Source organism: Chionomys nivalis, chromosome 1 (genome assembly GCF_950005125.1).
Source record: "Chionomys nivalis chromosome 1, mChiNiv1.1, whole genome shotgun sequence".
NCBI lineage: Eukaryota > Metazoa > Chordata > Mammalia > Rodentia > Cricetidae > Chionomys > Chionomys nivalis.
The window spans coordinates 63,098,113-63,124,351 of record NC_080086.1 but is presented as its reverse complement, the minus strand read 5'-3'; the positions used below and the strand labels follow the sequence as shown (position 1 = coordinate 63,124,351).

The following is a 26,239-nucleotide window of genomic DNA, read 5'->3' as shown; positions in this document are numbered from 1 at the left end:
TTCTTCTCTGCTGATACACAGGTCACCCAGTGTCCTAGTATTCCTTGATTGCCCGATTTTAAGTTTCTGCCTGGTTTGGGGCTCTTGGGAGCACAGGAGATGAAACTCTATTTCTCTGCTTATCTTGGATTCTTTTTTTTTTTTCTGGTTTTTTGAGACAGGGTTTCTCTGTAGCTTTGGAGCCTGTCCTGGAACTAGCTCTTGTAGAACAGGCTGGCCTCGAACTCACAGAGATTCGCCTGCCCCTGCCTCCCAAGTGCTGGGATTAAAGGTGTGTGCCACCAACACCTGTCTTATCTTGGATTCTTGAAATGGACACTGTGAGAGCTAGGCTGACCTGAGCATCCTAACAGGGCTGTGACTTAGAAAATAATTTCCCAGATATTAGTTAGTTGGCTAAAAATTAACAAAGGGGGGGACTTTGTATAAGCAGACTGTACACACCTTTATAGAACCAGGAACAAGAAGCTGCATGGAAAAATACTCTCCAGAAGGGAACTTGAGAAAGGCCAGGAGACCCCTGTTCTCAGCAGCCCCGTGGGATGTGTGGGCTTGTATGGGCTGTTGCACCAGGCGGTCCCTCATCCATTTGGATTCCAGAGGCCACTAGTTTGGTCCTCCTCGGTATAGTCAAGGTTTTCTTGAACTTGATGGGAGTAGCTAAGCCCTAACCTGAGCTTCTTGTCTTCACAGGCAAACAGACCAGAGGAGCTCAGCTGGGAAGGCCAGCAGTGGAGTCCAGAGGCGAGCCTCACATTCTGGGCTGCACAGGTCACTCCCCTGGAGCCTTACCGACAGTACCACTGACTCTGAACCTGGGGCAACTGCACACAGGTTCTCTCCAGTCTCAGAAGGACAGGGGCTTAGCTGGGAGTGCAGGAGCAGAATCCACACTTGGGGGGGAAACAACAGCCAGCCAAGTTGCCAGCAATTCCTGTTTTGGGAGACTGTTCCCATATAATGAGCTGTCCTCAGGAGTCAGGAGGCAAGAACCCCTTACTTATTGAATCTAGCTTTCTCTGGCTTTTCTTTTCTGACAAAGCCCGCTGCTAGATAAATTTGTGTGCTCTCCCTGAACAAAGTCTGCCTCTTTTCACCAACAGATATGTGTTAGTCTTCATAAACAGCTGTGAAGGGGGAGAAAAGAGGACTTGGGGAGACTGGTTAAACAAGAGGTATGCCTCTGACACTCCTCACCTCCCCCAGGTAAGTCGAGCCGCAACTAGAGCTAAAATGGAGTTAGATATTCCCCATGAGGTCTCTGCCCTGGGACAGGCAGTGGAGGAGGTTAGCCCTCGGTAACAGTAGTACTAAACCTCCAAAAGCCACTAAGTACCTTCCAATCCCCCATTTTATAGCCCAGAAACCAGCCCAGAACAAAGAGACTTGTCTAAAAGCATGCAACAAGCACCCACACCTAGCCCAGAAGCCAGGGATCCTGAGTTCCAGCCCTACATCAGGCTGTATACCAGGCCCATCCTGAACCCTGCTTTCCTAACCTAGAATTTACGGCTGTGATGCAAAACCAGCAGATGGTGCTAGAGAGCCAAGACGGCCAGCGTTCTGCCTGCCTGCAGTACCCGGAGGCGTGGCTCAGGGAGGAGCTATCTTACCAGTTGCAGACTTAGGAGCTGGAAGAGGGGGCAGTTCAAGGTAAAGTGGTGGCTTCTTGTACAGGTCAAAGTCCAGGTGTCGCTGGCTCCAGCTCCACCTATCCCGATCCAACACGGGCTTCAGCACGTTAGCGAACAGAGCGTTTTCTTGCCATTCCTAAATAATAAGAGGAGCGAGTGAGTGAGATGGGAGGCCATCCCTCAGAACCCCCCCACATGAGGCCCTACTCCTTCCTGAAGACCTCATTTATCTTTCTGATGGGTGGCAGTCTAAGGTCCTGCTGGAAGCTTCCAGTGGTGCTCTGAAGACCCCACACTTGAAACCCACCAGCTGTGAGCCAGGCCTGGCGGGACTTCTTCTGGGCTTTCTTCTCCTCTTCCTTTGGGTCCCGAGGCTCCACCATTGCTGAGAAGTATCTCTGGGAATATGTGAATCTCTTCCTTGGCTCCTAGAAGTGCGGAGACACACATCTGCTAAGAACAGTATTGGATAAGGCCCAGTCACCCTCAGGGTTCCACGCAGGTATCAGAAGCATCTGGGGACACGGGATCCTGACACTATAATGCACTCACAGTAACTAAACATTAAGACAGCCCTACAAGCGTCACATCATTGCCTCCTTTGACAGAGAAATCCATTTTCTACATGTAATGAATGCTAAAAGCCTAAACCAAGGATTTTCTTAGGGCTAACAGATGTCTCCATAGCAACACAATGCTCCCCAGAAGAACAGCTTCTGCACTGTTCTCAACCAAATGTATCTGAGCATGTACTGAGCACCTCTGGCTCTCTAGAGCACGGTGAAGTCACACTCTTCCCCCATCAGCTGATCCCTTGTCCCCTGTCCCTAGATGTCCCTTCACCCAAGGCCCTTGATTACTCTTGGTCAGAGAAAGAAAAGCTCATATGCGTGGTGGTTTGAATGAAAATGGTTCCCATAAGCTCAGATATTTGAATGTTTAGGAAGGATAAGGAGGTGTGGCCTTGTTGGAGGATGTGTGCCACTGGGAGTTGTACTTGGAGGTTTCAAAAGACCACACCAAGCTCAACAACTCTTTCCCTCTGCCTGAGGCTGCCTGGGGATCAGGATGTAAGGCTCTCAGCTACTGCTCCAGCACCACGTCTGCCTGCTCCCCTCGCCATGATGACCATGGACTAACTCTCACCCTCAGTTAAATGCCTTCTTTTCTAAGAGTTGCCTTGCTCATGGTGTCTCTCCTCAGCAGTAGAACAGTCACTGAGAGGTGTCAGCTGCCTTGCCACTCACCTTGGCCATCTCTTTGAACATCTCCTTCTTTGCAAGCTCTGTGGAGTTCAGGCTCTGGATACTGTAGTTGTGGACAGCTTTGTTCTCAGGAATGGCAATTCTAATTGTCTTCGCCATTGACTTCAGAGGCTTTTTGGTGAGCTGGTAGGCTTCTGTGATATTTTTCTGAAGAGAGGGTGGCAATTGTTACCCACACCGGGCCTTTCCTGTGTGCAGTAGATGTTCTCTGACACAGAGCCATGGTGTAAAAACTGATTTAAAAAATTCTTGAATACCAATAGAGTTTATAATCACACAGCCATGACAAAAGGCCATCTAATCCAGGATGTCACTATCCAAAGTGGAATTTGAAGGAGTGAAATCTTGAGGCTTCCCAAGGACACTAACTACATCATACACCAAGCCACTATTCTTTCATCTACCTAGTAGCGAAGAATAAAATGTACAGTTCAAATGGTGAGGAGAGCGAGACACTTTCGTGGTGTGTATAGGGGACACCATGTCCTAAGGCAGCAGGGATGGGCATCATAGCCATGGCTGACTTTCAGCGCTATATTACATGAGGTACGGCAGGGGGTAGGGGATTCTCCAGCAGGCCTAGTAAGGAAATGAGGACTGTTCCCTCCTCAGAAAGGATGCTAAAGAAGTAACGGGACTTTGCTTGTGGATTTCCTAGGGGAATAAAAGCAAAATAACTGCAAAGTCATCACTTGAAAGGCTAAGGCAGGAGGATCGTGGATTCAAGGCCAGCCTGAGTTACATAGAGACCCTATCTAAAGCAAAAACAAAACAAGGTCTGGGTATATAGCTCAGTGGTACAGTCATTGCCTCGTATGTGTGAGGCCCTGGGTTAAATCAGTAGGAACACCAAGAAAAAAAAAATGAAAAGGAGATAGAAAAAAAAAGAGAGGAGATTGGCTGAGCAACGGAAATAAAAGATAAAATGGAAATAACGTGGCTGGGACCTGAAGAAGAGGCGCCACGCCACATTGTTACCTTGCCCTTTATTTGCCTCCTGAATTTGGAAAAATAACTACCTTTCACTTAAAAAAATATTTAAGATCCAGATGGTTACCTAAACATAAACTGATGGCTTGGCTAGAGTCCTGAGGAGGAGCATGACGCAATGAGAAGAAGGGTTGCAATTGTTGCACACACACACACACACACATGCACAAGGAAGGCACCCATGTAGTCAAGATACAGTTACTGTGGCTTTGAGCAACAGAGCCAAGGCAGATCAAGGGTTGTTACACAGCAAGATCGTGCTAGAGGCACCATTGGATCTGGTCATGGCCCGTTTGGACCACACATCAGAACATTTCATTATTTTTCTGTTCCCTCTTATCCTTAGAAGGTTAAATCTGTGTTCCTCAGTTTCCTGTTCCTCCCATCCCTGAGCAGGGGGGTCATGGCCCAGTCAGGCAGATCCGCCTGTGCTATTTCCATTACACTAAAGTCAACATTCTAACCAAAAAAGCCTCTTGGTGAAAAAAATCAAGCCTTGGTCACCAGGTACTCTGGATACCTCGTATTCTCTAAGACCTGAGGAAAAATCTGACTCACAATCAAAATAGCAACACATGAGGTAAGAGAAGAAAACCTACACTGAACATCTGGAGGTGAAAATGGGGAGACATGGGCTAGATTTTAAGGTAGATACAAAAAAAATCTTAAAAGAAGCAAAGATATCAAAATATATGTAACAGAAACACACATAAAGAAAAATACTGGGTACAAAAATATTTGAAATAATAAAAAATGAGCACATGAAATACATTACAGGAGTAATAAAATAAATAAAATAAAATGTTGTAATAAGAGCGGCGGGGCTGCATCTCCGACACCCGGCCGCCCGCATGGCTAGCTTATGCCCTGAAATAATTACACGGAAACTGTATTCTTTTGAACACTGCCTGGCCCATTAGTTCCAGCCTCTTATTGGCTAGCTCTTACATATTAATCTAACCCATTTCTAATATTCTGTGTAGCACCATGAGCTGCCTTACCAGGAAAGATCTTAACCTGTGTCTGTCTGGAGTGGGAGAATCATGGCGACTCACTCACTCGGCCTTTTTCTCCCAGCATTCTGTTCTGTTTACTCCACCCACCTAAGGGTTGGCCTATCAAATGGGCCTAGGCAGTTTCTTTATTAATTAACCAATGAAAGCAACAGATTAATACAAGACCCACTTCCATCATTTCCCCTTTTTCTGTTTAAACAAAAAAGAAAGGCTTTCACTTTAACATAGTAAGATTACATATAGCAAAACAGTTATCAAGCAAGAATTATAGTTATAATATTTATATCTATTTTATCTTTTATCATAACTAAGGAAAACTACAACTATGTGTCCATTTTTCAACTCCATTAAAGACTCCAGAAGGATATAATATTACCTAAGCAAACAAGAAATCCAAAGCTCTAGAAATGACAGAGACATCTCGCTGCCTGGACAGTCACCCAAAGTTCTTTTGTACCATTGGGGCATCCATCTTTAGCCCACAGGCCATAGTATTCAGCAGACATTTCCGTGAAGCAGGAAATTTCAAAGACAGTTCAGTCACTATCTGCTGTGTCCTGCAGAATGTCTCATAGACTCTTTCATAAATCAGTCTAGCCGGGTGGTGGTGACGCATGTAGTTAGTTCCAGCACTCAGGAGGCAAAGGCGGGTAGATCTCTGAGTTTGAGGTCAGTCTGGTCTACAGAGTGAGTTCTAGGACAGTCAGGGCTACACAGAGAAAACCTGTCTTGAAAAACAAAAAATAACAAAAAAAAATAATTAGGTAACTGTCTTGAGAAGCTTTTACCCACACTTGGGTATGTCTGGCTCTTTCCCTGTGTGCTCACTAATGCCCCCTACTTAAATCTGCATTAAAAATCCATTTTAATAAACTATGACTCTGCTTTTGAAAAAAAGCAGATGTAGGGATGTAGGGAACCTGACAAATTACCAAGCTGCCATATCAGACACATGCACAGCAGTTGACAAGTAACTGCAGGACGCACGTTGTTTTCACAGACCCTGGAGCATGCCCGAAAGCCAAGAGACGGACCTGTGAAGCCAGTCTCAACAGTGGAAATGACACAGAATATACTCACTTATGTCAGTTAAATTAAGGTTGAACCCAATAGCCAGAATATATGGAGAAACACAAATTATAAAAATATTTTAAGAGGCTGGAGAGATAGCTCAGAGGTCAAGAGCACTCGTTGCTCTTCCAGAGGACCTGGATTTTATTCCAGTGCCCACACAACAATCTGTACTCCAGTTCCAGGAGATCCAATGCCCTCTTCTGGCCTCCTCAGCTACCAAGTCACAGTGCACAAATATACCTGCAGGCAAGACCCATACACATGAAATAAAACTAATATATGCTCTGGGCTGGAGAGATGGCTCAGCCATCAAGAGTTCTTGCTGCTCTTCCAGAGGACCTGAGTCTGGTTTTAGAACCCATCTGTAGACGGAAGTTTCTGTGCCAACTGGTCTTGCAGTTGTTCAGTCCCAAAGAAACACAGAGGCTTATGTAAATTATAATTGTTTGGCCTGTTAGTTCAGATTTATTATTAACTAGCTCTTATAACTTAAATTAACCCATAATTCTTATCTATGTTTAGCCATGTAGCTTGGTACCTTTTCTCAGTGAGGCGTTCTCACCTTCTTCTTCATCTGTCTGGTGACTGCATCTCTGCCTTTCCTCTTCCCAGAATTCTCCTAGTCTGGTTTCCCCACCTATACTTCCTGCCTGGCAACTGGCCAATCAGCATTTTATTAAACCAAGTGACAAATCTTTGCAGTGTACAAGAGCATTATCCCACAGGACACATCTTCCTGGAACTCCACCAATAAGAGACCTGATGTCCTCTTCTGATCCCCCCTACTCACACACACATAAATAAAAATAATAAACTTTATAAGCCACTGGAGCAGAGCAGGCAAGATGGCTCAGTGGATAAAGTAACCTGCGGCCAAGACTGATGACCTGAATTGAATCCCAGGAACCCATATGGTGGGAGGAGAAAATCAACTCCAAAAAGTTGCCCTCTGACCTCAATAAAGTGCATTCCCATGTGTGCATACATACACACACACACTCAGACACACACATGCATGTACACATACATGCAGAATAAATAAATGAACAAATAAATAGATATAGATTAAAAAATAGATAAATCCAAAAAAATCATGAGACATGCTTGGTGTTTACAGTACATTTTTTATGTGATTCCATAAAGATGATTTCATAAAATACCAGTCATCTAAACTTCCATCTGAATTCAGAAAAAGAAATTAAGCCCAAATATTGTAAAAATTACAATCAGATATCAAAGAAATATATTATATGGAAACCAAGAAAGCAAATTGCTGGCTTTGTGAAGAAACTAATAACGGTATATATTTGACTTCAGTAATGATCCCAACCACCATGAAGTGGTCCAGTGGCTACTTGGTCAGACTGATTTGATTGTACAAATCACTGGGGGTAACTATAGACTAAGAACACTGGGCCACTCATCATCCATGGAGGAAAAGAAATCAGATTCTACCCTCATGCAGGAATAAACCCCAACTGAGTGTGGTGACCCAACCTGTAACCCCATAGTCAATAGGCAGAGGCAGAAGTACGGCCCCTAAGTTAAAGGCTAGCCTCAACTAAACAGTAGGTGTCAAGTCAGCCGGAACTGTATAGCAAGAACCTACCTCAAAGAAAAAAATCCCAGCTCAATTTAAGTTAAAATACAATATCTGAATCAGGATTATGAATGCAGTTCAGTGGTAGAGTCCTTGCCTATCATATACAAGACTCTAGGACACCCCAACTTCAAAACAAACAAACATTTCAAAGAAGAATATAGATTTATGATCTTGGAGTAGAAAAAGGTTTCTAAAATAAAGCAAAAACAATGTGAAAAATGCAAAAAAATACTAAGTTTAAAAATAACTTCTGCTAAAGATGCCTTGAAAGAGTGAAGAGGAGCCAACTGTGGTGACACACGCCTCCAATCCCAGCACTTGGGAGGCAGAGACAGGTGAATCGATGTGAGCTAGGGGCCAACCTGGTCTACATAGGGAGTTCCAGGGCAGTCAGGGCTACATAGTTAATCCTGCTTCAAAAAATATCAAAATCAAAATTTAAAATTTAATGCTACTAGCTGGGCAGTGGTGGCACACGCCTTTAATCCCAGAACTCAGGAGGCAGAGGCAGGTGGATCTCTGTGAGTTTAAGGCCAGTCTGGTCTACAGAGTGAGTTCCAGGGTAGCCAAGACAACACAGAGAAACCCTGTCTTGAACACACACACACAAAATTAATGCTACTGGGTTGTTTTGAGAATTTCAAGATAAAATATTGCCCAAATATGGGCAAAATAATCAAAAAATATCTGAAGATATATCAGGCTTCGTCAGTAAATAGTGAAACTTAAAGCCTCTCTTAAAAACTGCTGAACATCAGGAATTAAATATCTCTAAATCCAACTTGCAGCACATAGCATGGATATACAAAATGGAATTTCCTGCACAAGATAAGGATGCTTACATTGGCATAATCATTTTGGAAAATAATATATCATCTAGGCAATAGAACTAACATTCAAAAATTCTAATCCTAAGTGTTATCTCCTAGAAAACAACTGCATAAATTTAGCAGAAAATGTCTTGGCATAGAGTTAGAATACCTTTAAATTTCAAAAGTTAAGAAATGATACAAATGACCACCAACGAGTAAATAATGACACAGAACAGAAGAAGGGGAACTTGGAGACTAGAAGTGGGGCACAGAGGCAGGGGATGGGGTGGGACCTCACAAAGAGAGATCATGAGCAGATTCAAGTCACACTTTAAATATCTGTGTTTCCAAGACATTGCGGCTGACTTTGGGAAAGGCAATATCCTTGGCCATCCAGGCCACACAGCACTGATCTTTGATCACCTTACCAGCTTCTCCATCTTCTTTTGTCTCCTCTCCATGGTTTCTCCTACAAGCCAGCTTACTTTCTATGCTGCTTAGACAACTTAGGATACCCATGCCTTTCAAGCAGGATGTTACCCCCTTAACAGTCTTCTCCTAAGATAAACACTAAGACTGTGGTAAGTGCCCTGTGCCTGAGCTCACTCCGTTTCATATTTAAGGAGGATGGTCAAGGTGAGGGGACTGGAAACAAATACTCCAGCATAATTCAGCCCTGCCTCTCATACTGCTGAACTGTCCCCCAGTGTCCCAAACCAGAAGAGCAAGTAGCCTGTATCTCTTACTGGTTACTAGAAGATGCAGGAAATTGGGGAGCCTCAGCACAGAGGGGAGAAAGAACGCCCACCTGGACAAGGCTATCCCTGTGGTCTTGATTCTTCAGCAGCATGTTGTTCCTCCACTGCAGGTACTTCTCCTGGTGGGTCTGGATCTCCTCTGGGAGGGTAGAAGTCTGACGCTGGATGTTCGTGTCATTGGGAGTGGGCTGGGGAGACGTGGCTAACAGTTTTGCATCTGTGAGTTCTTCCTGGGTAATGGGTATCCCAAACTCTTGGCTCAGGTCTTTAACCATGGAGGAGGAGGGGAGCAGGTCTCTCATAATCACCTCCCTGAGCCTGGTGCTGTTGTGGCAGATGTCGTGGATCCTGAAATGAAGAACGGCCAGCCACTCAGTCTCACCTGCATAACCATCTGCATTTCACAGCAGAAATGAAACTTCAGGTTGGCCAGAGGTGCTGGGTCGGAGCTGGTTTAGTTGGCTAAGTTGTTGATGTATGTTCCTTTCCTCCAAGCCTGCTAAAGTTAGGGACTGTCCACGATATACCCTGGATATTTTTCTGTGACTGTGGGTCTGTTCATTGATGTGGGAGTGTCATATACCAATCTGTTGCTTTCATTGGTTAATTAATAAAGAAACTGCTTGGCCTGATATGTTAGAACATAGGTGGGTGGAGTAAACAGAACAGAATGCTGGGAGGAAGAGGAAGTGAGGCAGATGCCATGCCTCTCCTCTGCAGGGCAGACGCGATGAAGCTCCGACCCAAGATGGATGTAGGCTAGGATATCCCTGATACGTCACCATCTTGTGGTGCTACACACGTTAATAGAAATGGACCAAGCAGTGTTTATATGAATACAGTGTGTGTGTTGTTATTTTGGGGCATCAGCTAGCCAGGCGGCCGGGAGCTGGGTGGCAGGAATGCAGCCCGCTGCTCCTTCAACAGTCCATGGTCTTCCTCAGCCCCACACCCCACTAGGGAACCACGCTAACATGCTAGTTAGCCCTCAGCAGGTAGATCTCAGGGTCCTTCTGCACCAGAGAGGACGATGCCTACACAGCTCACTCCTGCACAGAGTTTGAGGTCTGAGGAGTAGTCCTCCCTCCCCAGCCCCAGGACTTCCTGTTGGTGGCAGTGGACCACATCTATGTTGCCCTGCAGTGGACAGAGGATACACACTGACACCATCTGGGAACTTCAGTGTGCTCCTCACTGCCCCCACTGTTTCCCAAGTCTGAAGTGAAGTATATGGCTGAACCTGTGGACCTGCCTCTTGCTTGGCCTTTCTGGATCTCTGCTTCCTCAACCATCAGAATCAAAGCAAAGGCACAGTTGCTATGGTTGTAGCACTGTGTTGTTGCTGTTATCAAATACCTAACAAGAAGCAACTTAAAGGCAGAGGAGTTGGTTTGGCCTTTAGTGTGAGGGAATACAGTCCCTGTGGCTGAGAAGGCATAGCTAGCAGGAGGTCATGCTGCATCCACAGGCAGGACACAGAAAGGAATGAACGATAGCACAAGCTTTCTCTCTTCTTTTTAGCCAGTCCATGATCCCACTCCATGGGGTGGTACCAGCTGCATTCAGGGCAAGTCTTCCTTGCTCAGTTAATCTTTTGGGAAAGACCATCACAAACACACCAAAAGATATGTTTACCTGATGATTCTAAACACCAATACATAGACAATCAAAATTAACCATCATAAGTCTAACCCTTTCAAACTTGACCACTAAACACATCACTTAGAAATTATAACATTCCAACCTCTTGATTCTAAAGTCTTATTTTATCTCATAATCCAAAATACATTTAGTCCAATTCTAAAAGCCTCCATTAAACACAAAAGTGTTTAACAGTCCTAGAATTATTCAACAGTCCAAAACCCAAAGCCTTTTCTGAGACGTGAGGCAATCTCTCAACTTTGAGCTCCTTAACAATAAAAAAGAAGCCACATGAATCAAATACATAATGACACGGAAGAATATGCCCATCCCCAAAGGATGGGACCAGACCAAAGCAAGCCCAAACCCAGTAGGACAAACATCAAAGCCTGAGGCTCCATATCCAGCATCTGAAACTTGTGACAGATCGTCTGGGCTCCAAACCCTGCACTCAGCAAGCACTCTGGCACATTAGCGTTCTTGGATCAAGTCCACTCTGCACCGAGAACTTTCCTAGTTGCCATACTGTGGTCTTGACATCCCCAACATCCCAAGGTCTCCACCAAAACTCGGACCTCACCTTCACAGCTTCATGCAGTGGCCTTTCAGGATGTGCTTGCAGGAACTCCAACCCTGCCGCATACTTTCTGGCCTTGCTGGATTTCAAGAATCTTAGTACAAGCCTCCATGACTCTGTTACTCTTGTGTCCTTAGTGCCTGCAAAACCAAGTTCTGCTGCCAAGTTCTACCATCAGTTCAAGACCACAGCTGCATTGGCCTCTATTTGCTGAGGCTGCTGGGCAACACTACCCTGAACAGCCCTTCAGCGGTATTCTCAGACTAGGCCTCCTCCTTTCAAACAGCTCTACATTTTCACAAGATGGACCTTCTAGGGGGTGGGTCTGGCCCTCTGGCACCTTTCCTATTGAACACAGGGTTTCTCTGTAATGGGGCTAATCGTTAATAATTACAGCTGTTTTCTCAGCCACCCTGCCTGCCAGTCCCTTTCCCATACCGAACAGCACGTTTTCATCTTTCTGCCCAGCTTGTTGCTCTCTCTCAGTGTTGATCCAAATCAGAACAGAAGCAGTAACTACAGCACAACCTGGATACCATCCCATCCTGGGTTTTCCTCTGTCAATCAAAGTAGCCCATCACTTTTTAAATTCAACCTCAAGAGAGATATACAGTAAAGATAGATTCAGATAAAGAAAACCTCTAAATGGTTTACGGTGTGTTTTAAAATATATGTAGGCTTGGGAGAAAAAAGAAAAAGAATATAGTCCTTTAAAAAGAAAGAAAGAGAGTAATTGGGTATGATGGCATACACCTTTAATCCCAACACTTAAGGGGCAGAGGCAGGCAGATGTCTGTGAGTTCAAGGACAACCTGGTCTACAGAGTGAGTGCCATGACATTCAGAAATACATAGAGAAACCCTGTCTCAAAACTCAAAAATTAAAAAGAAAAAATAAAGTTTAAAATAAAGCCACATAAAGATGGAAAATACACAGAGAGTCTGGATACTGAATGTTATTGTGTTGTCCTTAAATGGTTTGATGGCTGAGGAAGGAACAACTGCGGCTAAAAGACATTTGATTACAAATGCTGCAGAATTAATACAACATACAATATTTTAAAAATGCTTTGACTTCAAAATTTAAGTCAAAAGATATGTTACTTTGGAGAAGAGGTTTTGTTTTTGTTTCCACAAGAAATGAGAAGATTCATTCTGGGTTAAGAAAAATCAGGTTTTATCAAGAAATACCCCCCCCCGAAGAATCTCTGTTATGAATGGATGTTCCAGATGATCCAACATTTCAGAGGACCTCTGTTGTAGTTTCCTCTGAGTTCTACATCCAGAACAGTTTCAAGACTGCTGGCTGAATACTCACAGAATACTCCAGTCAGAAAAAAAAAAAAAAAGAATACTCCAGTCAGGACTTGATCATAATTCTCAATTTTCTGTAGGTCCCCATAAAATTATCAGCACCCCCAATCAGCAGGAAGTAGCCTAGAAAACTATACCCACGTTCCCAAAAACTGGATTATGTATGTTTGTCTTTGTTTAGATTGTTAGTTGTAAGTTGTTATGGATAATGGTCAGGAAAAAAGCTAAACAGAGATTCAATTCAGAGTTCTTGTTTTGAAGAAGCAGGGGACAGGGGGTGCTGTGGGACAATGGTCTTGTACTTTGTAAGGATTTTTCACTTGTATTTTAATAAAATGCTGATTGGCCAGTAGCCAGGCAGGAAGTATAGGCAGAGCGACCAGAACAGGAAAATTCTGGGAAGAGGAAAGTCTCAGTCTGCAGTCAACACAAAGGAAGCCAGACACAGAGGAAGCAAAATGATAATGCCTCACTGATAAAAGGTACCAAGCCATGTGGCTAACACAGACAAGAATGATGGGCTAATTTAAGATGTAAGAATTAATAAGAAACCTGAGGTAAAGGCCAACCAGTTTATAATTAATGCAGACCTCTGTGTGTTTCTTTGAGGCTGAACGGCTGCAGGATCAGGCAGGACAGAAAACTCTGTCAACAGTACCTTTCTCGTCTCTGTCCATTCTGAGCCCATAGCCCATGAGGTGCTACAGGCCACATTCAGGGCATGTCATCCATGATCAGCTAACCTATCTGAAAACACCTAACTAGGCACACCCAGAGGTGTTTCCACAGTGATTCTAAAGTTTACCAAAGTTGAGAATTAACATCAACCATCACATGGCAAACACCTTTAATCCTAGCATTTGAAAGGCAGAAACAAATGGATCTCTGAGTTTATGGCCAGACTGGTCAAACATAGTGAGTTCCAGGATGACAGCCAGGACCACATAGAGACACCCTGTCTCAAAAAAAAAAAAAAAAAAAAAAAAAAAAAAAATATATATATATATATATATATATATATAAACAAACCACCACAAGCACCTAATACAAAATGTATTTTGTGAACAGTGGTTCCCTCCACTATAGAGTCCCCAACTTTATTGTATCACCTACCAAAATAAACACTCTAGCCTTTGCAACTAATACCAAATACTGAAGCATCACAGACTCTTCCCTGACTGAAGGAAGAAGGTGAAAGCCTCCTCTGTCCTGAGTTCCAGTCCCATTGCTCTTCTTCCTGAATTTGTACTCCCTTAACCCTTTATTCCCCTTCTTCTGCCTCACTAATTCAACAGCACTAGCTGAGGTCAGATCTTCCTAAAAATAAAAAGATAGGGATAACAGCCTACCCCATGCTTGGGAGAGGCTGGCAGTGTAACGGTCAAGGACTCCTCAAGATCAGTCTTGCCTTCCCTGATGCCCTACTGCTCTTTTGGGCCTCAAGGGATGCACAAGGACTTCCCACACATCACCCCGCATCACTGGATTGTCCACACATCACCCCGCATCACTGGACTGCCCATGCAGCACCACCGCATCACTGGACTGCCCACATGGCACCCCACATCACTGGATTGCCCACACATCACCCCGCATCACTGGACTGCCCACATGGCACCCCACATCACTGGACTGCCCTCACAGCACCCCTGCATCACTGGACTGCCCACATGGCACCCCACATCACTGGACTGCCCTCACAGCACCCCTGCATCACTGGATTGCCCACACATCACCCCACATCACTGGACTGCACACATGGCACCCCATGTCACTGGACTGCCCATGCAGCACCCCTCATCATGAACTGCCCATGCAGCACCCGCGCATCACTGGACTGCACACATGGCACCCCGTATCACTGGACTGCCCATGCAGCACCCCTCATCACTTGATCCTCATGCCCAGTTCCTTCTGAACTGGGATCTTGCCAGGTTCCAGCACCTCTCAGCCAAAGCTGGTCTACAGAGGGAGGGTGAAACCCTCAGGACACTGGAACAAAGGCTGACAGGCAGGGCATACCTAGCAAATGGACACCTAATGCAAGAGCTGACTCTGCAATGGTTTTCTCAGCAGTAGAGAGGGAGTATAGGACGGGGCTCAGGACAGAAACCAAGGGAAGCATCAGGTCAGAGGAAAGGTTGTAGCTGATGTTGCGGTCTACATTCCGGGTTCTCACTGGAAATTATGCTTTGGCTGCTCGCTCCTCAGATCCTTCTAGAATGTTCCCAGGGGAGCAGACTGAGCAGAGCTGCTCAGTCTAGAGGCCTGTCCTCTTCCCGCTAACATGTGCTCATACATCTCAGGAGAACCCTGGGAAATGCAGGGCATTCTTGTCTGCTGCCCCATGGCCTACCTGACCTCCAGAGAGTGGGATGCCCCTCCTGTCCCATCCACACTCACCTGGTCAGTGCCTGAAAGGCCATGCGTGGCACAGCCCCACGAACATAGAGCGCTGGGTAGCGCAGGAGCAGCGACACGGGCCTGAACAAATGTACATGGTACAGAATGGTCTCCAGGTCAGCGTACAGGCGATGGCGGAAGAGCAACCTGGAGTCATACAGCACCTTGCACGCTACACGATTGGAGGTAGTAACCCTAGGAGGAAGGAGCATCAGTGTTGCTGTGGGTCCTGAGAAGACTTCATGCCTTCGCTCTGTCCAGCAGGGGTTTTCCTTTGTTCTTGGTAGACTAGACCCAGCCTGGGACCCTGAAAGCTGTAGTGGCTGAGGCCAGCTGCCCCCATTCCTGCTTCTTTGTCCGTCCCTGACCTTGGTACTCCAGCAGTAGCAACCTGGCAGGGTTCCTAAATACAGCCCGGCTACCAGTGCCCTGAAACCTGGTGAGGTCTGTGCCCATTCTCCTGTGCCCTCGGGAACCTCTCCTTGGTCACTGTAGTTCCTCTTTTGTGAAGCAGTTGGGTCATTTGTCAAGATGTCCACATAGACGCTGTTATTGCTATCATACTGACTCAAAGAGCTTACATTTCCAGTCTGTCTTGGCAGGATGGCCTCCTCATGCCCCTCCTGAGTGCTGGCACCACTGACCACATGCACACCATGCTTAACGTGGGATTCTTTTATGCAGTCAATATTGCCAACTTTGTTCCATACGTTGTAAATATTTTGGTTTGTTGCTTTTATCTTCAAAAATTTATAATGTTTTGTTGAACAAACATTACTCCTTTTAATGTAGCCAAAAATGTATCATTCTCTCTATTCTTTGTGTCTTATTGGAGAAATTTTTCTCTACTCTAATGTCATCTAAATTTTTCAAAAATAGATTTTTAAAAATATGAGCATGATGGTTTACACTTGCAACCCCTGGACTCAGAAAGCTGAGGCAAGGAAATTTACAGAGTCCTAAAACAGGCCTAAGCTACTGAGTTCCAGAACAGCCTGGGTTCCAAAATCAAACTTTTTCTCTAAGAAAAAAAAATGCTTGAGATAGCAGACCATGATAGTCTAGCTAGTTGTGTTTATCGATCGCAGAAGAAAAGTACCACACAGATCCCACCCAGCACCCCTGAAAACAAAATCCCACAGACTGAAAAGGGGGAGAAGCCATCTCTCTTTACATGATAGCCTATGTAGAAAACACCAAGGAATTTACCAGGATAAAGACAACTCCTTCATTCAATGAGTTGATTTATGAGCTTATGAAAATCAGTTATGCTTCTGTAAATGATCCAAGAATATTTGGCACCTGAAATTTAGTGTAGATTTCTCGAAATAACAAAAGTATAGAGAGAGCACATTTGTGGCTGCTGGGAATTAGGGACAGCTAAAGAGGGTAGGCTTGGTTGCCATGGCAACAGGAGGGTGGTTGCACAATTCCTGTGTGACAGACTTCGGTGCAATGCATGCCCACATGGCGCTGTCAGAAACCTGGTTAGCTACCCCATCAGAACGAAGCTTGTAGGGGGTACAAAGGACCTCTTGGGCATAGTTTATAGTGTCTTGTTAATATAAAATTACTGCAAAAGGAAGAGTTTAAAACCCACAGAGGGGTCAGAGAGATGGCTCAGGAGTTAAGGCGCTCACTGATCTTGCAGAGGATGAGAGTTTGGTTCCCAGAGTCCACATGCTGACTCTCAAACACCGGGAACTCCAGTTCTAAAGGATCCAGCGCCCTCTTCTGTCCTCCATGGGCGCTGCACACACAGGGTGCATAGAGAGGCATGCAGGTAAAACACTCGTACACATAAAATGAAATAAAATAAATTTAATAAAAATATTAAGTCATCTTTTAAAACTATATGAAAATTTTTTCTTGTTTGTTTTTGCTGTTGTTGTTCATTGTTTTTGTTTTTCAAGACAGTTTCCTCTGTGTAGCCTTGGCTATTCTGGAACTCTCTCTGTAGACCAGGCTGGCCTCAAACTCAGAGACCCACCTGCCTCTACCTCCCAAGTGCTGTGATTAAGGCATGTGCCACCATGGCCCATCTTAGGTTTTTCTCTTTAAATAGCTGAATTTGTTTATATTAATGACTTGAAAGGGATTTACTTTTTTTTCCTATGGGGGAAAATTTGTCCAAATATCATTTATTGAAAAATACCCTTTTCTACTATTTTTGTCTACTACAGACAAAAATTATCTATTTTTTTTCTTTTTAAAGTAGAGTCTTGCCCCAGCAATACCACTTTTGAGTATATAAACAAAGGATGCTCAACTGTGCCACAAGGACATGAGCTCAGCTATGTTCATAGCATCATTGTTTGTCATAGCCAGAACCTGGAAACAACCTAAATGCCCCTGGACCAAAGAATGGATAAAGAAAATGTGGTACATTTACACAATGGAGTACTACACAGCAGAAAAAAATAATGACATCTTGAAATTTGCAGGAAAATGGATGGGATCTAGAAAACATTTTGAATGAGGTAACCCAGACCCAGAAAGACAATTATCATATGAACTCACTCATAAGTGGTTTTTAAACATAAAACAAAACACCAGCCTACAAATCACAATCCCAGAGAACCTAGGCAAAAATGAGGACCCTAAGAGAGACATACATGAATCTAATCTACATGGGAAGTAGAAAAAGACAAGATCTCCTGAGTAAATTGGGAGCATGGGGACCTTGGGAGAGGGTTGAAGGGAAGGGGGGAGGCAGAGAGGGGAGCAGAGAAAAGTGTAGAGCTCAATAAAAATCAAATATATATATATATATATGTGTGTGTGTGTGTGTGTGTGTGTGTGGAAAATAGAATCTTGCTCTGTAACCACATTACATATCTTATTGCATAGCACACTACAGTCCACATTTTGATGATCAGTTGAAGGACATTTGGTTTCTATTTTTTGACTAGTATACACTATACATTCATTTACTGATTGACCTTGGCGTGGATATAAGTTTTTGATTGTCTTACATATACATCTAAAAAAAGAAGTCATGCATCTCTCTGGTGTCTCTCAGCTTGTCAGCACATCAGGACAGGCCCCACGGGGGTACAATTCCCTCTTTGGTAGAGAGAAACAACTTCTGCCCTCCTGCTGTTAGTACATGAGATTGAGGTTTGGGGCCATGAAATATGCCCTCCCACTAAATAAGGATCCTATTCTTCAACAAGCTAAACCTCTAAACTTAGGGGAGACCTCTATATGTACCATATTCTAAATCACCCTAAATTTTGTTTCCTTTAAAAATGTTTAAGCATTGTGGAGTGGTGGTGCACACCTTTACTCCCAGCACTTGGAAGGCAGAGGCAGGAGGAGCTCTGAGTTCAAGGCCGGCCTGGTCAACAGAGTGAGTTCCAGGATAGCCAGGACTGTTCCACAAAGTAACCCTGTCTCAAAAAATCAAGAAAAAAGAACTGTTAATGCATTATTACGTGTGTGCACCTTGGCATGACAACGCATGGAGATCAGTGGACAACGTTATTCCTTTTGCCTTTATGTGAGTTCTGTGGGTTTTACTGGGGCACCAGGAGTGCACAGAAAATACACATATTACTAGGCATCTTACCATCCCAATCCCAAATTCCCCCTTTCTTCTAGGACATCTAGGTCTGCCTGTTCTCAGTGTCTAGAGGACACTGAATCTGCCCTTGACTTTGAATCCCCTGCTCCATACAGAGGAACTGTATATGATTTTCCATGGCTTCACTTTGAATGTGGCAAAGTCAACTTACCTGCTCTGGTAACTCTCCCACAGTTGCCTCAAGCCGTGTTCTGCCAAGCCTTCCAGAATAAAAAGGTGGATCTTTCCGTCCAGCAGATGGAAGCCAGTGAGCACATCCAGGCACTGCTGCTCTTGGATCTTCACACGTACCTTGAAGGCCGACAGGATTTGCTGGATGTTCTGGATGGAATGACTGTCCAAGTCCAGGGCTTTGGCATTGATCATGGTGATGTCCTGCAGCAGGTTCTGTAGGAGGACCAGCTTCTTGGTTTTGAACACAAAAATGATGCGGCCGAACTGGGTCCCCATGAAGTCAAGCTCAGGAGCTGTGAGCCAAGCACTCAGGGGCACGGCAATGTCCACTCGGAGCTTGAGTAGAGAGTTGGCCTCCAGGTAGTTGCCTGTGGGCATTGAGCTATGCTGGAGGACATCCATGGGGGCCCGGAACCCTACAAACTTCCTGTTCCTGCTATCCTGGCTCCGGCCAGCAGACTTTGGCTCACAGTTATGGATGGGGACAACCAGGTTCAAGTATTTATGACCAAGAAGGAGGTCAGCAAAACTGACCCGGGCAACCCCATAAGGATCCCATATCTTGTTCTGGGACTCAAAGGGGTTATTCTCGGTGTCTTTGGAAGAGATGAAAGCTTGGAGATTGAAGTACGAATCCACAGGGTCCTCTCCAAACAGGGTAGGTTTCCGGGTATACTCCTCTGACTTCCGGTCCCTGTCATGGACTTCAACCACCATAGGGGGCCCTTCGAGGTACTCCCTCAGGTCACTAGGGTGCATGGCCCCAAGGAAGATGACATTAATATCCTGGAAAAATATATGAGTCCCATGGGGCTCCCCCTTGGTCTCATGAACTGGAGTATTGTGGAACTGGTATCTGCAGTACACAGGGGTGCAGAGCCTCTACAAGAGAGCAGGAAAATGATAAGTTACACTCCACCTGTGTGCCCAGCCTCCACAAGAGAGCAGGGCCGCCGGGCGCACTCCACCTGTGTGCCCAGACTCCAAAAGGGAGCAGGGCCGCGGGGCGCACTCCACCCGTGTGCCCAGCCACAAGAGAGCGGGGCCGCAGGGCACACTCTACCATGTGCCCAGCCTCCACAAGGGAGCAGGGGCAGCAGAGAACACTCCACCTGTGTGCCCAGACTCCACGAGGGAGCAGGGGCAGCATGGTACACACCACCTGTGTGCCTGGACTCTACAAGAGAGCAAGGGCAGCAGGGAACACTCCACTTGTGTGCAGGTGAATTGGATTTTCAGCTTGACTCTAGTCAGAAACATTTTATAATAAAACAGTGAAAAATGCCAGTATTCTCCAAAGACTCAGACAAGACCCAGAGTCTTATAACACTCAAAAAATCTCTAAGACACAATGCAGAATTATACAACACACAAAAAGTCAAGAAAGAGAAGATTGACAGAAGCCAACTCTAAGATGACTCAGGTTGGAAATGTGAGGGTTTCAAGTCTGCTGTTATGGCCACACCACAAGAAGTAACCATGGCCTCTCTTCAGAGCATCTGTAAAGGTCACCTGCCTTGGCCGAAAGTACAATGAAGAAACAACAGAAACCAAACAAGAGATAAAAATTTCACTAGATAGTCTTAAAAACAAAATGGAGACAGCAAAGGAGAAAGAGGTGAACTTAAAGAGAGAGCACAGAACTATGAAAGACAGACAAAGAAAAGGAAAGAATTCCGTGAGACAATTGCAATAACATTTGTACCATGAGAGTCCTGGGAAGAGAGCAGAAAGGACATAGAAAGCTATCAAAAGGAAGAATGCACGGAGATTGCCTCGCTTTGAAAAAGGCGTAATCTCACAGGCTCAAGACACTCAGTCCACCAATCAGGCTTAACTCAAAAAGCCCACATCTAGACACATCCTCACTTAACTGTTTTGCTCTATTTACTTCTATTTTCAAAAGGAAGGGGCAAGAACATCTTAAAAGCAGCAAGGAAAAGGCCTGTCATACCAGGAGACGAGCCGTCATGGAGGGCAAGAAGAGAGGCTAAAAGACGGAATCATCAGCTTAGAATACTAAACCACTGTAGATGCATCCCAGGCATGACATGAAGTGGATACTTGTTCACTGAGAAGAAAACCAAGACAATCTGTTCCTAGTGGCCGTGCTTTAAAAGATTACTAGTGTAGCTTCCACCTGTAAGACGTCCCAGCAAATACAAAGATGGAGGATGAATCTGTCTTTTCTGGGAACTTGGTGCTGAGTACAAAGTCCCAGAATGAGGCAGGGTTAGACATTTCAACTGGCATAGAAAGGCTTGTGAGTGTGGCGATTTCTCAGAAAATTAGGAAGTAATCAACCTCAAGATCCAGCAATACCCAAAGGAAGCTCATTCTTACCACAAGGACATGTGTTCAACTATGTTCATAGCAGTATTATTTGTAATAGCCAGAACCCGGAAACAATCTAAATGCCCCTCAACCAAAGAAAGAATAAAGAAAATGTACATTTACACAATGGAGTACTACTCAACAGTAAAAAAAAAAAGAAAGAAAGAAAGAAAGAAAGAAAGAAAGAAAGAAAAAAAGAAAAAAAGAATGGCATCTTGAAATTTGCAGGCAAATGGATGGATCTGTAAAAATAACATATTAAGTGAGGGAACCCAGACCCAGAAAAACAAATATTATATGTACTCACTCATAAGTCACTCTTAGACATAAAGCAAAGAAAAACCAGCCTACAGTTCACAATCCCAGAGAACGTAGTCAACAAAGAGGATCCTGAGAGACATACATGGATCTACATAGGAAAGAGAAAAAGACAAGATCTCCTGAGTAAATTGGGAGCATAGGGGTCATGGAAGAGGGTAAAAAGGAAGACAGGATGTAAAGAGGGAATCAGAGAAAAATGTATAGCACAATAAAACCAATAAAAAAGATTTTCACTAAAAAATATCATCAAAAATAAGGAAGAAAGAAAGACCTGTGGTTTTCATGCTCTATTTCAGTGAAAATTATTTCTTAAACTTAGTCTGACAATTTTATATAAACTGATTTCAAAATAAATGTATAATGTATGTGGATTTATTTTTTAGAAGAATATGTATATATGTGAATTTACTCACACTAAGATACAGCATGTGCCAATTTTCCATTGCTGTGATAAAACCTCATGAGTAAGGCAACTTCTAGAAGGGATGGTTAGAGATCACAGCTCCAGAGGGACAGGAGCCCAGCGTTATCATGACAGACAGGGAAGCTCGGCATCAGGTAGGCGTGGTGACAGAAACAGCAAGCTGGGAGTTCACATATAAACCGTAAACAGGAAGCAGGAAGGGTGAACTGGGAATGGCGTGGGGTCTTTGGCCCACCCACAGCCATGTACTTCCTCCATGTCTCTCAAGCCTCCTCAAGCAGAACCCCCAGCAGAAACCAAGCACTGTACTTTTTGAGACTATGGGAGGCATTCATTCAAATCACTACACATATAGTTTCACAAGGCAAAAAGATCCTACAAGCTTTGAGGAAAGCAACAATGTCTTCAAAACACTGAACATTGATTTTTAACCAGTAAGTTCCAAATGTGTTGGCTAGTTGTTTTGGTTCGGTTTCTTTTGGGTTCAGTCAATTTGACACAAACTGAAGTCATCTGGGGAGGTGAAAGGTCAGTTGAGGACTTTCTTCTATCAGATTGGCCTGTGGACAAGATGATTGGAGCAGGAGGACCCAATCTAAGCCTATTGTGGGTGGTCCTGTGTTATACAAGAAAGCAGGCTGAGACCTCCTGGTCTACATAGAGAGTTCCAGGACAGCCAGGGCTACACAGAGAGACCCTGTCTCAAACATAATAAAAGAAAAGAAAACAATAAAGGAATCGGGCTGAGCAAGGCATGGAGAACAAGTCAGCAAGCAGTGTTCCTCTGTGGCCTCTGCTTTGGTTCCTGCCTCCAGGTTCCTAGTTGAGCTCCTTCCCAGGTTTCCCTTGATGATGGACTCTAAACCATAAGATGTAATAAACCCTCCTCATCCCCAGATTGGATTTACTCAGTGTTTTGTCACAGCACTAGAAAGCAAACTAAGACACCAACCAGTTTTCCAAGTATGAGAATATGAAATACAGATATTTGTAGAACATGAAATAATGTGGAGGGGGGAATATCTACTAAAGGATGCGTTTCAGCAAAACCAAAGAGCAAATAGAAGAACAGGAAAGCAGTCCTGGAACAATGATCCAGAGAAGAAAGAGGGAACTCCTAGGATACACAGTAGCTCAGAGCCTGGAGGGTTTATAGCTGCAAGTACACATCTGGGTGCTGCTGCTGTGACGAGGAAGCCCACACATTTCTGAGCAGGCCAGCGATCTCTATTTGCAGCACACTTGGGGAGAAGTGAAAACCCTCAGGTTTGGTGGCTCCTACTCCCAGGAACCTCGTCTCTTTCATGTCTCCCGACAGAATCTGAAATGGGAAGTCGTACTGTGATGACACACAGTAGCCACCTGGGTGGGATAAGGAGGTGCTCTTAATGGGAAAGGCAGGGGTTCATTCTTACCTCCAGGTCATGAATAGATACCGGCTGGGTGGGAAGGCAGGAAGCAGACCTGATCTTTATGGTCAGGGGGTTCAAGTCCTGCTTTTGCTCTTCAGTCATGATAGGAACTTCTGTTTTTAAAGTCAAAAAGCAATCTAAAATGTTGGCAGACTTTTCACTGCCCCGGCTGATGACCGTTTGCCAGCCTAGAAGGAAACATACACAGCTTTAGCCCACAACAGTTAGAAGCAGGTTCTCATCAGAAACCTGACAAGAGCTGACGGAACATTCACAACTACAAGGGGAGCTGGCATCTTCGGTACAGGAAGGTACTCTGCAGGCTACCAGAAGAGAAACACAAACACCAACCCAGCTTCAAAACCTTTGATTTACAATGGTGGTCTACCTGTAAGATATGCTAATGCAATAGTGGCACAAAGCTTGGAGAAGTAACCAACCAACATCTGATTTAAGGTACACTCCGTGAGATGGAACCTATACCTAATGCTACTTGGGTAGCCAAGAACCTGAGACTAGATAACCCGGGGCGAGGATAAGACGAAATACCATTATTCTGGCACGATTGGCAGGAGACACAACATTCCTTTGAACTGGAAGCTCAGACACCACCCTCACACCCCCACCAAGGCCACTCTGGGCCTCTAATGGCCTTAAGCCAGCAAGCTAAGAAAGAAATAACAGTGTTAGGAAGTGTACTGATCCAGATCACCAAGGGAAAATTGGATTGCTTCTCCACAGTGGAGGTCAGAAAGATTATGTCTGGAGTGCAGATCTTTTAGGGCTACCATGTCCTTTTGATGAGACATGGGGATTGGAAATGAGAAACCACAACAACCTAATCCAGGCAGAATGACAAGGGGTACAGACAAGACCCTTCAGGAGTGAAGGTATGGGCCACTCTTCCAAAAAAACAGCTAAGACCTGCTGAGGTGTTTGCTGAGGGTGGAGGAATGGGTAGCAGAGAAAGGTAGTTATAAATAGCAGTTGGGGCCTCACAGCCAGTGGCAGAAAAGAGGATTATAAAGGGCATGTATGTATTTTGTAAAGAATGTGCTTGTACAGCTCTGATGTGGGCTTCTCCTCTGTGTGCTGTGAATATCATTGGTTAATAAAGAAACTGTCTTAGGCCTGTGCAGGAAATAGAGGTAGGCGGGGAAAACTAAACTGAATTCTGGGAGAAAGAAGGTGGAGTGGTGAGGCACCATAGAGTCGCCAAAGGAGAAAACCTTGTGGTAGGCCATGAGCCTCATGGTAAAATATAAAATAATAGAAATGGGTTAACCAAAGATAAAATAGCTAGCTATCAATATGTTTAAGTGATTGGCCAAGCAGTGATTTAAATAATATAGTTTCTGTGTGATTATTTCGGGAGTCTGGACAGCTGGGAAATGAACAAGCAGTCTCCTACAACACAGATATTTATGTTTTCTTCCCTTGACTTCATTATCATGCAATGTAACATCAATTAAGATGATATCATATGTAAGTTTGAGATACTAAAAGAATGTCCCTCAAGAGACATTGCCATCTATTTAAAATTTATAATGCGTTTTCAGTTGTACATGGGATAGTTATATTAAGTTAGAAAAATGATCTGATTAAATATATAATGCATTTGTAGTTGTACATGTGATAGTTACATCATATTAGGTATAATTATGGTTAAATATATAATGTGTTGGGTGATGGTGGCGCACGCCTTTAATCCCAGCACTCGGGAGGCAGAGGCAGGCGGATCTCTGTGAGTTCGAGACCAGCCTGGTCTACAGAGCTAGTTCCAGGACAGGCCCCAAAGCCATAGAGAAATCCTGTCTCGAAAAACCAATATATATATAATGTGTTTGCAATTGTACATGGAACAGTTTTATGATGTTTGACATAATTATGACCTAATTATTGCTTTTATCTGGAAATTAAGCATGACATAAAGAGATATAATTGTGTTTCAAGTTGACAAGGGGCAGACTTGTGTTATGGAATAATCTTTTTGTACAGTGTGAAGATGACTTTACCAAGGTACCTTCTGATTGATTTAATAAAAGAACTGACTGGAGGTAGGTAGGCAGAAGGTATAGGCAGACATCAAAACACAGAGAATGCTGGGAAGAAGGAGGAGGAGGAGGAGGAGGAGGAGGAGGAGGAGGAGGAAGAAGAAGAAGAAGAAGAAGAAGAAGAAGAAGAAGAAGAAGAAGAAGAAGAAGAAGAAGAAGAAGAAGAAGAAGAAGGGCAAAGTCTGAGGAGTCTTGAGCCATACCCATGGAAGAAGCAACATGGGAAGTTCATAGATGAGGTCAAAAGCCTTGAGGAAGCACAGAGATTAAAGTGGGTTCATTTAACTTGTAAAATTGACCGAGCTATTTATAATTAGTAACAAGTCTCTGAGTGGTTATTTGGGAGCAACTTCCAGGAAACTCCACCTACAGACTTGAGATTGCCATTCTTGGTTGTCAACTTTGACTGCATCTGGAATTAACTAAAACCCAAGTGGCTGGGCATAGCTCTGGGAGATTATTTTTCTTAATTAAATCACTTGACATGCAAAGATCCACTTCTACTCTGGGTCACACCTTCTACTGGCAGCCTATATAAGGACATGGAAGAAGGAAGCTTGATCTTTCTGTCCTCTCACTCTTCTCTCTCTCTCTCTCTCTCTCTCTCTCTCTCTCTCTCTCTCTCTCTCTCTGTCTCCCACTGTGGATCAGGATGTAGCACTTGGCTACTGCTCCAGCACCATCCTTCTTGCCATGATGATAATGGACTAAGCCTCTGAAACCTTAAATAAGCCCCCAATTAAATGCTTTTTTCATAAGAGTTGCCTTAGTCATGGTGTCTCTTCACATCAATAGAACAGTACCAACACAGAAGCTGGTACCAGGGAGCAGGGTACTGCTGTGAAAGG

At 44.3% G+C, this 26,239-nt stretch overlaps 1 protein-coding gene across 1 annotated transcript; it reads right to left on the bottom strand.

Annotated features, from left to right (window-relative positions):
• Nucleotides 1-1,110: 1,110 nt before the first annotated feature.
• Nucleotides 1,111-20,818, bottom strand: LOC130872863 (uncharacterized protein FLJ43738-like). Its single transcript, XM_057767239.1, has 7 exons — nucleotides 20,801-20,818; nucleotides 18,824-19,728; nucleotides 15,087-15,281; nucleotides 9,203-9,500; nucleotides 2,882-3,046; nucleotides 1,614-1,770; nucleotides 1,111-1,127 (listed from the first exon to the last, which is right to left on the bottom strand). The coding sequence occupies exons 1-7, from the start codon at nucleotides 20,816-20,818 to the stop codon at nucleotides 1,111-1,113; spliced, it is 1,755 nt and encodes a 584-aa protein (XP_057623222.1).
• Nucleotides 20,819-26,239: the final 5,421 nt, after the last annotated feature.

Excerpts from the sequence above, each read along its gene's own strand:
- LOC130872863 (XM_057767239.1), bottom strand. Across the intron at positions 3,047-9,202 it reads ACAGGGATAGCCTTGTCCAG|AAAAATATCACAGAAGCCTA; the intron begins GTGGGCGTTCTT and ends CCCTCTCTTCAG. Across the intron at positions 1,771-2,881 it reads TGTTCAAAGAGATGGCCAAG|GAATGGCAAGAAAACGCTCT; the intron begins GTGAGTGGCAAG and ends CTTATTATTTAG.